Source organism: Carcharodon carcharias (assembly GCF_017639515.1).
Source record: "Carcharodon carcharias isolate sCarCar2 chromosome 37 unlocalized genomic scaffold, sCarCar2.pri SUPER_37_unloc_2, whole genome shotgun sequence".
NCBI lineage: Eukaryota > Metazoa > Chordata > Chondrichthyes > Lamniformes > Lamnidae > Carcharodon > Carcharodon carcharias.
Window position 1 is genome coordinate 1120171 of NW_024470767.1, and position 10242 is coordinate 1130412.

The 10242-nt window shown below is 49.7% G+C and overlaps 2 protein-coding genes across 2 annotated transcripts in view; one reads left to right on the plus strand and one right to left on the minus strand.

The window, feature by feature from the left end:
* LOC121274689 (equilibrative nucleoside transporter 2-like) overlaps window positions 1-1259 on the minus strand; it is a 20297-nt gene extending 19038 nt beyond the window's left edge. The window contains exon 1 of the mRNA XM_041181992.1: window positions 1237-1259. Within this exon, the coding sequence (XP_041037926.1) occupies window positions 1237-1259 (23 nt within the window). The remainder of the gene's footprint in view (window positions 1-1236) is intronic.
* A 1212-nt stretch (window positions 1260-2471) lies between these two features.
* LOC121274690 (phosphofurin acidic cluster sorting protein 1-like) lies at window positions 2472-8325 on the plus strand (the record flags this gene model as incomplete). Its single annotated transcript, XM_041181993.1, has 5 exons — window positions 2472-2523; window positions 3035-3179; window positions 3550-3767; window positions 4996-5118; window positions 7366-8325. Coding segments are annotated over 5 exons (657 nt in total), but the record flags the coding sequence as incomplete, so codon positions are not given.
* Window positions 8326-10242: the final 1917 nt, after the last annotated feature.

Consider the following 10242-nt stretch of genomic DNA (forward strand, 5'->3'; position numbering starts at 1 on the left):
TCTCTCACTCACTTTCTCGCTCTCTCTCACTCACTCTCTCTCACTCACTCTCTCTCACTCACACTCTCGCTCACTCTCACTCACTTTTTCGCTCACTCACTCACACTCTCGCTCACTCTCTCACTCACTCTCTTGCTCTCTCTCTCACTCTCTCGCTCTTTCTCACTCACTCTCCCGCTCTTTCTCACTCACTCTCTCTCGCTCTCACTCTCTCTCTCTCGCTCTGTCTGTCTCTCTCTCTCTCTCTCTCTCTCACACACACAGGCACACAGTCACAGGACACGGTCTTTATCTGTAATTACAGATTCTAAATTGTTTGGAAAAATGTCAGCCGTTTAAGTAAATAGTTCATGACTCTCAACAAGGATACATCCCAATGAGGAAGAAGGATTGTAGGACGGGGATAAACCAATCATGGGGTTAACCAAAGTAGTTAAGGATAGTATCAAATTGAAAGAAAAACCATACAATGTGGCAAAGATTAGTGGTGAGCCTGAGAATTGGGAAAGTTTTAAAAAACCAACAAAAGATGACCAAAAAATAATAGAGAGGGAGAAAATAAACTTTGAGGGTAAACTAGCAAGTATTATAAAAACAGATAACAAGAGCATCTTTAAATATATAAAAAAGAAGAGAGGGACCAAAATGAACATAGGCCCTTAGAGAATGAGGCTGGGGGAATAATAATGGGGAATCAGGAAATGGCAGGGGAGTTGAATAAATACTTTGCTTCAGTCTTCACGGTAGAAATGACTAATAGCATTCTAAAAATACTAAATAATCAAGGGGAAAAAGTTGGGGGAGGAAATAGATACAATAACTATCACTAGAGAAAAAGTACTAGGGAAACTCATGGGTCTAAAGGCCAATAAGTCCCCTGGACCTGATGGGTTGCATCCTAGGATATTAAAGGAAGTAGTTACAGAGATAGTGGATGCACTGGTAGTAATCTTCCAAGAATCCTTAGATTCTGGAAAAGTCCCAGAGGATTGGAAAACTGCCAATGTAACACCCTTATTCAAAAAGGGAGGGTGACAATAAACAGGTAACTATAGGCCTGTTAGCTTAACATCTGTCATTGGGAAAATGTTAGAGTCTATTATAAAGGATCTAATAGCAGAGCATTTAGAAATACATAATCTAATCCAGCAGAGTCAGCAAGGCTTCATGAAGGGGAAATCATGCCTGACAAATTAATTAGAATTCTTTGAGGAGGTAACAAGCTGGATAGATAACCAGTAGATGTAATATATTTGCATTTCCAAAAGGCGTTCAATAAGGTACCGCACGTAAGGCTACTTAATAAGAGCCCATGGTGTTGGGGGTAGTATATTAGCACGGATAGAGGATTGACTAACTAATAGAAGACAGAGAGTTGGGTAAGGAGGGCATTTTCGGGATGGCAACCTGTAACTAGTGGAGTGCTACAGGGATTAGTGCTGGGGCCTCAATTATTTACAATATATATTAATGACTTGGATGAGGGAAGTGAATGTACTATCGCCAAATTTGCGGATACAAAAATAGGTGGGAAGGCAAGTGGTGAGGGTGACACAAAGAGTCTACAGAGGGATATAGACAGGTTAAGTGAATGGGCAAAGACTTGGCAGATGGAATATAATGTGGGAAAATGTCAGGTTATGCACTTTGACAGGAAGAATAGAGGAGCTGAATATTATTTAAATGGAGAAAGACCGCTGAAAGCTGCAGCACAGAGGGTTCTGGTGGCCTTCGTGCACAAATCACAAAAAGCTAGCATTCAAGTTCAGCAGGTAATAGGGAAGGCAAATGGAATATTTGACTTCATTTCAAAGGGAATGGAGTATAAAAACAGGGAAGTCTTGCTTAAATTATACAAGGCACTAATTAGACCACACCTGGAATATTGTGAACAGTTTTGGTCCCCTTATCTGACGAAAGATATATTGGCTTTCGAGTCAGTCCAAAGAAGGCTCACTAGGTTGATCCCGGGGATGGAGGGATTTTCTTATGAGGAGAGGTTGAGTAGATTGGGCCTGTACTCACTGGAGTTTAGAAGAATGAGAGGCGACCTTATTGAAACATGTAAGATTCTTAGGGGGCTTGACAGGGGAGATGCTGAGAGGTTGTTTCCCCTTGTGGGAGAGTCTAGGACCAGAGGGCATAATCTCAGAGTAAGGGGTCACCCATTTAAAACAGAGATGAGGAGGGATTTCTTCTCTGAGGGTAGTGAATCTGTGGAATTCTTAACCGTAGAGGGCTGTAGAGGCTGGGTCATTGAGTATATTCAAGGCTGAGATAGACAGATTTTTAATCAGTAAGGGAATCAAGGGTTATGGGGAAAAGGCAGGAAAGTGGGGTTGAGGATGATCAGATCAGCCATGATCTCATTGAATGGTGGAGCAGACTCGATGGGCCGAATGGCCTACTTCTGCTCCTACACCTTATTATTATGGATCGTGGAAATATCTGATTGTGAAATGTGATTTCTTTTCCTCCAGGTGGTGAAGGTTGGAATTATTGAACCATGTCCCTCCATTGCAGGTAAATTGTCTCTGACTGACGCACAGGGGACTCTCTCTGTTTGCTGAGTGTCTCCGCTTCTGCTTGTCTCTTACCTTATCTCAAAATATTTCTCACTGTCTATCCCCTGCCGGTCTCTCTGTATAAGTACACGCAGTGTTAGATAACTGGTGTCTCAGACAGGGAGCTGCTGTCACTTAAGGCTGAATGTTAAATGGCTTATCCATCAGCAAATCAGTCTGAGTATGGGCTGATTAACCATGTCAGGGAGATCAGAGAAAAACTGTTGTGTGTTGTGTGTGTGTGTGTGTGTGTGGTGAGTGACCAGAGTGTGGGGGGAAGCAGAAAAAAGCCCTGTGTGGAGCTCTGGGGAGCAACTGTCTGTCGGGATGTGTGGGGGGGGGGGGGGGAAGAAGCTGGAAGCTGGTGGGCGGGTAGCAGAATAACCAAGCTCCTGGGGCAGGTTAGGGTGGGTACGGTAACCCTGTATGTTGGGGGATTGCTCAGTTCTGTTTGTGTATCTGGTTTGCAGTGGGAGAGCTGGAGGACACGGTGACAGTTACAGCCTGCCCTCCCTCGACATCTCCTCCACACGGCTCGAGCTCAGCACTGGTAAAAGAAGCCTCGTTCACACCTCCATCTTCGCCATCTATGAGTGGGAGTCTGTCCACAACAAGGTGAGTGTGACTGGGCTAGCAGGCATGGGGTACAGGGCCGGTGGGGGGGGGGATTTAGTGAGGGGAGAAGGGTACAGAGCCCTCGGGGAGTCAGGGGGAGGGCTACAGGGACTGGGCGGGGGAAGGGGGAGAAAGGTAAGGGCCCCAGGAGAGAGGAAGAATGATACAAGGCTGGGGGAGGGGGGGGGAAAGACGGGTACAGTGCCATGGGAGGGAGGGACTGGAACCACATGGGTATTGATGGGGTGGGATGCTGCTCTGCGACAGTGTTGGTGTTATTACAGTCCGTTACAGGGCCCTGGGAGGGAGGGACTGGGCAGGTATTGATGGGGTTCGGTGCTGCTCTGTGACAGTGTTGGTGTTATTACAGTCCGAGCGGGGGTGAGGCGATGGGCCTACAGGTGGATTACTGGCTCTCTCACTCAGCTGAGAAGAGGAAGGAAGGGGAGAAGCGTGATGTTAATGTGAAGAACACGTTGAAGAGCGCATTCCGCTCTGTACAGGTCAGCCGACTCCCCAATGGCGGTGAACTCGCACCCTCCATCACCATGTCCATGACTGTGGTCACCAAAGAAAAGAACAAGAAAGGTGAGCACAGGGGCCATCGAGAGGTTGCAGTGGGGAGAAGGAGTGCGGAGGAAGAAGAGAGGAAAGAAAGGGGGAGAGGGAGAGAGAGTGCGGGGGAGGGTGAAGGGAGAGAGTGAGGGGGGCAGGAGAGAGTGAGGGCGGGGACAGTGGGGAAGAGAGCAAGGGAGGAGAGAGTGAGGGCAGGGAGAGTGAGGGAGAGAGAAGAGTGAGGGTAGAGGACAGTGGGACCAACAGGAGATATACCTGCACCTGGATCAGTGAGTCTACCCATTGTGGAAATGTCATTGGTGGGGATTGAGGGGGATTTGGATGGGGATTCGAGGGGGTGGATGAGGATTCGAGGGGGTGGATGGGGATTCGAGGGGGTGGATGGGGATTCGAGGGGGTAAATGGGGATTCGAGGGGGTGGATGGGGATTCGAGGGGGTGGATGGAGGTTCGAGGGGGTGGATGGGGGTTCGAGGGGGTGCATGGGGATTCGAGGGGGTGGATGGGGGTTCGAGGGGGTGGATGGGGATTCGAGGGGGTGGATGGGGATTCGAGGGGGTGGATGGGGATTCGAGGGGGAAGGATGGGGATTCGGAGATGGATGGGGATTCGGAGATGGATGGAGATTTGGGGGGCATGGATGGCGATTGGGAGGGGTATATGGGGATTTTGGCGATGGGGGAATGTGTTGATGATGAGGATCAATGGGGATTTTGGTGATGGGGATCAATGGGGATTTTGGTGATGGGGATCAGTGGGGATTTTGGGGATGGGAGAATGTGTTGGTGATGGGGGAATGTGTTGGTGATGGGGATCAATGGGGATCCTGGCGATGGGGGAATGTGTTGGTGATGGGGATCAATGGGGATCCTGGCGATGGGGGAATGTGTTGGTGATGGGAATCAATGGGGATCCTGGCGATGGGGGAATGTGTTGGTAATGGGGATCAATGGGGATCCTGGCGATGGGGGAATGTGTTGGTGATGGGGATCAATGGGGATCCTGGCGATGGGGGAATGTGTTGGTAATGGGGATCAATGGGGATCCTGGCGATGGGGGAATGTGTTGGTGATGGGGATCAATGGGGATTTTGGCGATGGGGGAATGTGTTGGTGATGGGGATCAATGGGGATTTGGCGATGGGGGAATGTGTTGGTGATGGGGATCAATGGGGATTTTGGCGATGGGGGAATGTGTTGGGTGCCCTGTGGATGAATTGTTGAATTTTATTCTGTTTTTAGTGCCGACATTATTCTTAAGCAAGAGGCCAAAGGAAAAGGAGTTGGATTCAAAGAGTCAGGTCATTGAAGGGATCAGTCGATTAATCTGCTCAGCAAAACAACAGCATCAGAGCATGTTAAAAGGTCAGCTGTGGGGTCAGAGGTCAGCTAGTTCGCGCTGACCTCATTAATAAGGTTTGATCATTACAGGGAGGAAGGTGTTTGAATTGGGCAGGATGGCAATAGCTGAGCTTTGAGAAGCTCAGAGTTATTCATGGGTGATCAGCTCCTCTTGTCCCAGTGTGATTCTCCCCTCCACATCCCAGCGTTCCTCTGAGATTGATTGCCCTAACCTACTCTTTATCACCAACAGATACAATTATTCCAATGTTTGCAGACCACTCTATCAAATTCACCCCTCTTTTTCTCATTCTAAACTCTGCTACCCTACATCCTAACACACACAAAATCGTTCACCCATCATCCCCATTGTGCTTACTGACCTACGTCTCTGCCCAGTGGGCAACACCTCAATTTTAAAAACCTCATTTTCTAATTCCCCTTGATCTCTGTAACCTCCTCCAGCTCCTACACCCCTCCCTATCTCTGTAACCTCCTCTAGCCCCTACACCCCTCCTTATCTCTGTAACCTCCTCCAGCCCCTACAACCCTCCCTTTCTCTGTAACCTCCTCCAGCCCCTACAGCCCTCCCTATCTCTGTAACCTCCTCCAGCTCCTACAACCCTCCCTATCTCTGTAACCTCCTGCCCCTGCAACCCTCCCTATCTCTGTAACCTCCTCCAGCCCCTACAACCCTCCCTATCTCTGTAACCTCCTCCAGCTCCTACAACCTTCCCTATCTCTGTAACCTCCTGCCCCTACAACCCTCCCTATCTCTGTAACCTCCTCCAGCCCCTACAGCCCTCCCTATCTCTGTAACCTCCTCCAGCCCCTACACCCCTCCCTATCCCTGTAACCTCCTCCAGCCCTTACAACCCTCCCTATCTCTGTAACCTCCTCCATTCCCTAAAACCCTCCCTATCTCTGTAACCTCCTCCAGCCCCTACAACCCTCCCTATCTCTGTAACCTCCTCCAGCTCCTACAACCCTCCCTATCTCTGTAACCTCCTGCCCCTACAACCCTCCCTATCTCTGTAACCTCCTCCAGCCCCTACAACCCTCCCTATCTCTGTAACCTCCTCCAGCCCCCACCACCCTCCCTATCTCTGTAACCTCCTCCAGTCCCTACACCCCTCCCTATCTGTAACCTCCTCCAGCCCCTACAACCCTCCCTATCTCTGTAACCTCCTGCCCCTACAACCCTCCCTATCTCTGTAACCTCCTCCAGCCCCTACAACCCTCCCTATCTCTGTAACCTCCTCCAGCTCCTACAACCCTCCCTATCTCTGTAACCTCCTGCCCCTACAACCCTCCCTATCTCTGTAAACTCCTCCAGCCCCTACAACCCTCCCTATCTCTGTAACCTCCTCCAGCTCGTACAACCCTCCCTATCTCTGTAACCTCCTGCCCCTACAACCCTCCCTATCTCTGTAACCTCCTCCAGCCCCTACAACCCTCCCTATCTCTGTAACCTCCTCCAGCTCCTACAACCCTCCCTATCTCTGTAACCTCCTGCCCCTACAACCCTCCCTATCTCTGTAACCTCCTCCAGCCCCTACAACCCTCCCTATCTCTGTAACCTCCTCCAGCTCCTACAACCCTCCCTATCTCTGTAACCTCCTCCAGCCCCTACAGCCCTCCCTATCTCTGTAACCTCCTCCAACCCCTACACCCCTCCCTATCCCTGTAACCTCCAGCCCTTACAACCCTCCCTATCTCTGTAACCTCCTCCAGCCCCTACAACCCTCCCTATCTCTGTAACCTCCTCCAGCTCCTACAACCCTCCCTATCTCTGTAACCTCCTGCCCCTACAACCCTCCCTATCTCTGTAACCTCCTCCAGTCCCTACACCCCTCCCTATCTGTAACCTCCTCCAGCCCCTACAACCCTCCCTATCTCTGTAACCTCCTCCAGCCCCTACAACACTCCCTATCTCTGTAACCTCCTCCAGTCCCTACAACCCTCCGAGATACCCTCACTCCTCTAATTCCGGCTTCTTGTGCGTTTCCAATCAATTGCTCCAGCATTGGCATCCGTGCCTTCAGCTGCCTGCGGTCCCTAAACTCTGGATTTCCCTCCCTAAGACTCCCTGTCCGCCACCACCCTCCCCACCCACTTCAGGGCACTCCTTCAAACCGACCCCTTTGAATTAGTTTTTGGTTAACTGCCCTGAATATGTCTTAGTGTCTGATGGATGCTTGCGTGTGACGAAGGGATGGGGTTGAGGGTGAGGAGATGAAACAGTGATCGATGATATTTTGTGTTTTGTAGTTTCCATCGATGGACTGGATTGGAACGATGTGAAGTTTTTTCAGCTGGCAGCTCAGTGGCCTACACACGTCAAGCATTTCCCGATTGGACTCTTCTCGTACAGTAAGCCCTTGTGTTAGCCCAGCACAGGGTCAGAGGCCACACAGACAGTCAGGGCAAACTCCAGTCTCCAATCTCTCAGACCCACGCTGACTGGAATATATCACGGGGATGGTCGAGATTCGAAACTGCCGATTCTTAGAGGAACATTGTAACTGGCGAGCTATGTAGAGAACAGCTTTTATACTCGTCTGTGACCCCATGTCTGTAATTACCCCCCCCCCCCATTAATGTCCGTGATCCCCAAATATCTGTGACCCCCTCTGTTTGATCCCCAAATGTGACCTCCTCTGTTTGATCCCCAAATATCTGTGACCTCCTCTGTTTGATCCCCAAATATGTGACCCCCTCTATTTGATTCCCAAATATCTGTGACCCTCTCTCTGTGTATGTGATCCCCAAATATCAGTAACCCCCTCTGTTGCATCCCCAAAAGTCTGTGATGCCCTCTCTGTGGCCCCACTGCCTGTGATTTCCCAAGGTCTATGATACCCTTTTTTATGATTACCCCCCTCCCCCTGTGACCTCCCCCTCCTCCATTTCTGTCATTCTTTCTGTCTGCGTCCATGTGATGATATGAAGGTACATGCAGGAATCTTTCTATATGACGGATGTCAGGAATGGTTTTTAGATTCTGAGTCACCCAGTGCAGGTGCAGGTATCAGACGATGGCCAATGGTCATGATAGTCTCTCCATCCAACACTCTATAAAACAACTCAAATTTAACAGTAAGAAAGCTTTACTCTATATCTAACCCCATGCTGAACCTGTCCTGGGAGTGTTTGATGGGGACAGTGCAGAGGGAGCTTTACTCTGTCTCTCAACACATGCTGTACCTGCCCTGGGAGTATTTGATGGGGACAGCGTAGAGGGAGCTTTACTCTGTATCTAACCCCGTGCTGTACCTGTCCTGGGAGTGTTTGATGGGGACAGTGTAGAGGGAGCTTTACTCTGTATCTAACCCCATGCTGTACCTGCCCTGGGAGTGTTTGATGGGGACAGTGTAGAGGGAGCTTTACTCTCGATCTAACCCCGTGCTGTACCTGTCCTGGGAGTGTTTGATGGGGACAGTGTAGAGGGAGCTTTACTCTGTATCTAACCCCGTGCTGTACCTGTCCTGGGAGTGTTTGAAGGGGACAGTTTAGAGAGAGCTTTACTCTGTATCTAACCCCGTGCTGTACCTGTCCTGGGAGTGTTTGATGGGTACAGTTTAGAGAGAGCTTTACTCTGTATCTAACCCCGTGCTGTACCTGTCCTGGGAGTGTTTGATGGGGACAGTGTAGAGGGAGCTTTACTCTGTATCTAACCCCGTGCTGTACCTGTCCTGGGAGTGTTTGATGGCGACAGTGTAGAGGGAGCTTTACTCTGTATCTAACCCCGTGCTGTACCTGTCCTGGGAGTGTTTGATGGGGACAGTGTAGAGGGAGCTTTACTCTGTATCTAACCCCGTGCTGTACCTGTCCTGGGAGTGTTTGATGGGGACAGTGTAGAGGGAGCTTTACTCTGTATCTAACCCCGTGCTGTACCTGTCCTGGGAGTGTTTGAAGGGGACAGTTTAGAGAGAGCTTTACTCTGTATCTAACCCCGTGCTGTACCTGTCCTGGGAGTGTTTGATGGGTACAGTTTAGAGAGAGCTTTACTCTGTATCTAACCCCGTGCTGTACCTGTCCTGGGAGTGTTTGATGGGGACAGTGTAGAGGGAGCTTTACTCTGTATCTAACCCCGTGCTGTACCTGTCCTGGGAGTGTTTGATGGGGACAGTGTAGAGGGAGCTTTACTCTGTATCTAACCCAGTGCTGTATCTGTCCTGGGAGTGTTTGATGGGGACAGTGTAGAGGGAGCTTTACTCTGTATCTAACCCCGTGCTGTACCTGATGTGTTGCGAGTGATGTTTTGCTATGTGTTGTAAATAGTGAATTTTGTCCTTGTTTGTTTTTTGAATATGTTTGTGTCTTTGGTGCCATAAAGCTGATGTATAATATGGACAGAGAGAGAGGGTCAGGTGGTGGATGTGTGTTAGAATCTTGCTGCTCTGTGTCACGCACTCACCCTCAGGATCAATTCTTATACAGCGAGGAGTCATCCAGTGACCGAGCTGTTAAATACTCCTCCCGCGGTGGCACTGAGTCACACACACAGCAGGAAAGGCCCAGGCTCCGTCCCTGGCCGCTGCTGAATTAACCAGTGACTGAGCTGTTAAATACTCCTCCCGCGGTGGCACTGAGTCACACACACAGCAGGAAAGGCCCAGGCTCCGTCCCTGGCCGCTGCTGAATTAACCAGTGACCGAGCTGTTAAATACTTTTCCTGCCGTGGCACTGAGCCCTATGCACACTGCAGGCAAGGCCCAGGCACCATGATGTCCTGTGCTGATTTAACAATCACAGTCAAGGCTGTAACTGAGTTAAAGAGGGGCAATAATATTCAGAGCTCGCTGCACCTCACTGCAGTTCCACAGTGTTGAAAACTTTCTTCAAAACATTGATTCTTTGCAAAAAATAGAAAAGCTGGTGCCAATAGTGGAATGTGATTGAACGTGCAAGCCGGTGATAGAATTTGTGTTGACTTTACATGTGGCTACTCAGCTAAAGCAGAACCAGAGTCAAATCCACAGGAACAAACATGGATGATGTCCATCTCCAAAAACTGCAGCTCACCTTAGGAAGGGAGGGTTAGTTGAAATCGGGATTCCTGCTCCTGGTCTCTGTCCACTCTCCCTAGCGTGTGTCTGTGTTTCTGTGTATGTGTAAATACATACACATGCACATGCACACTTG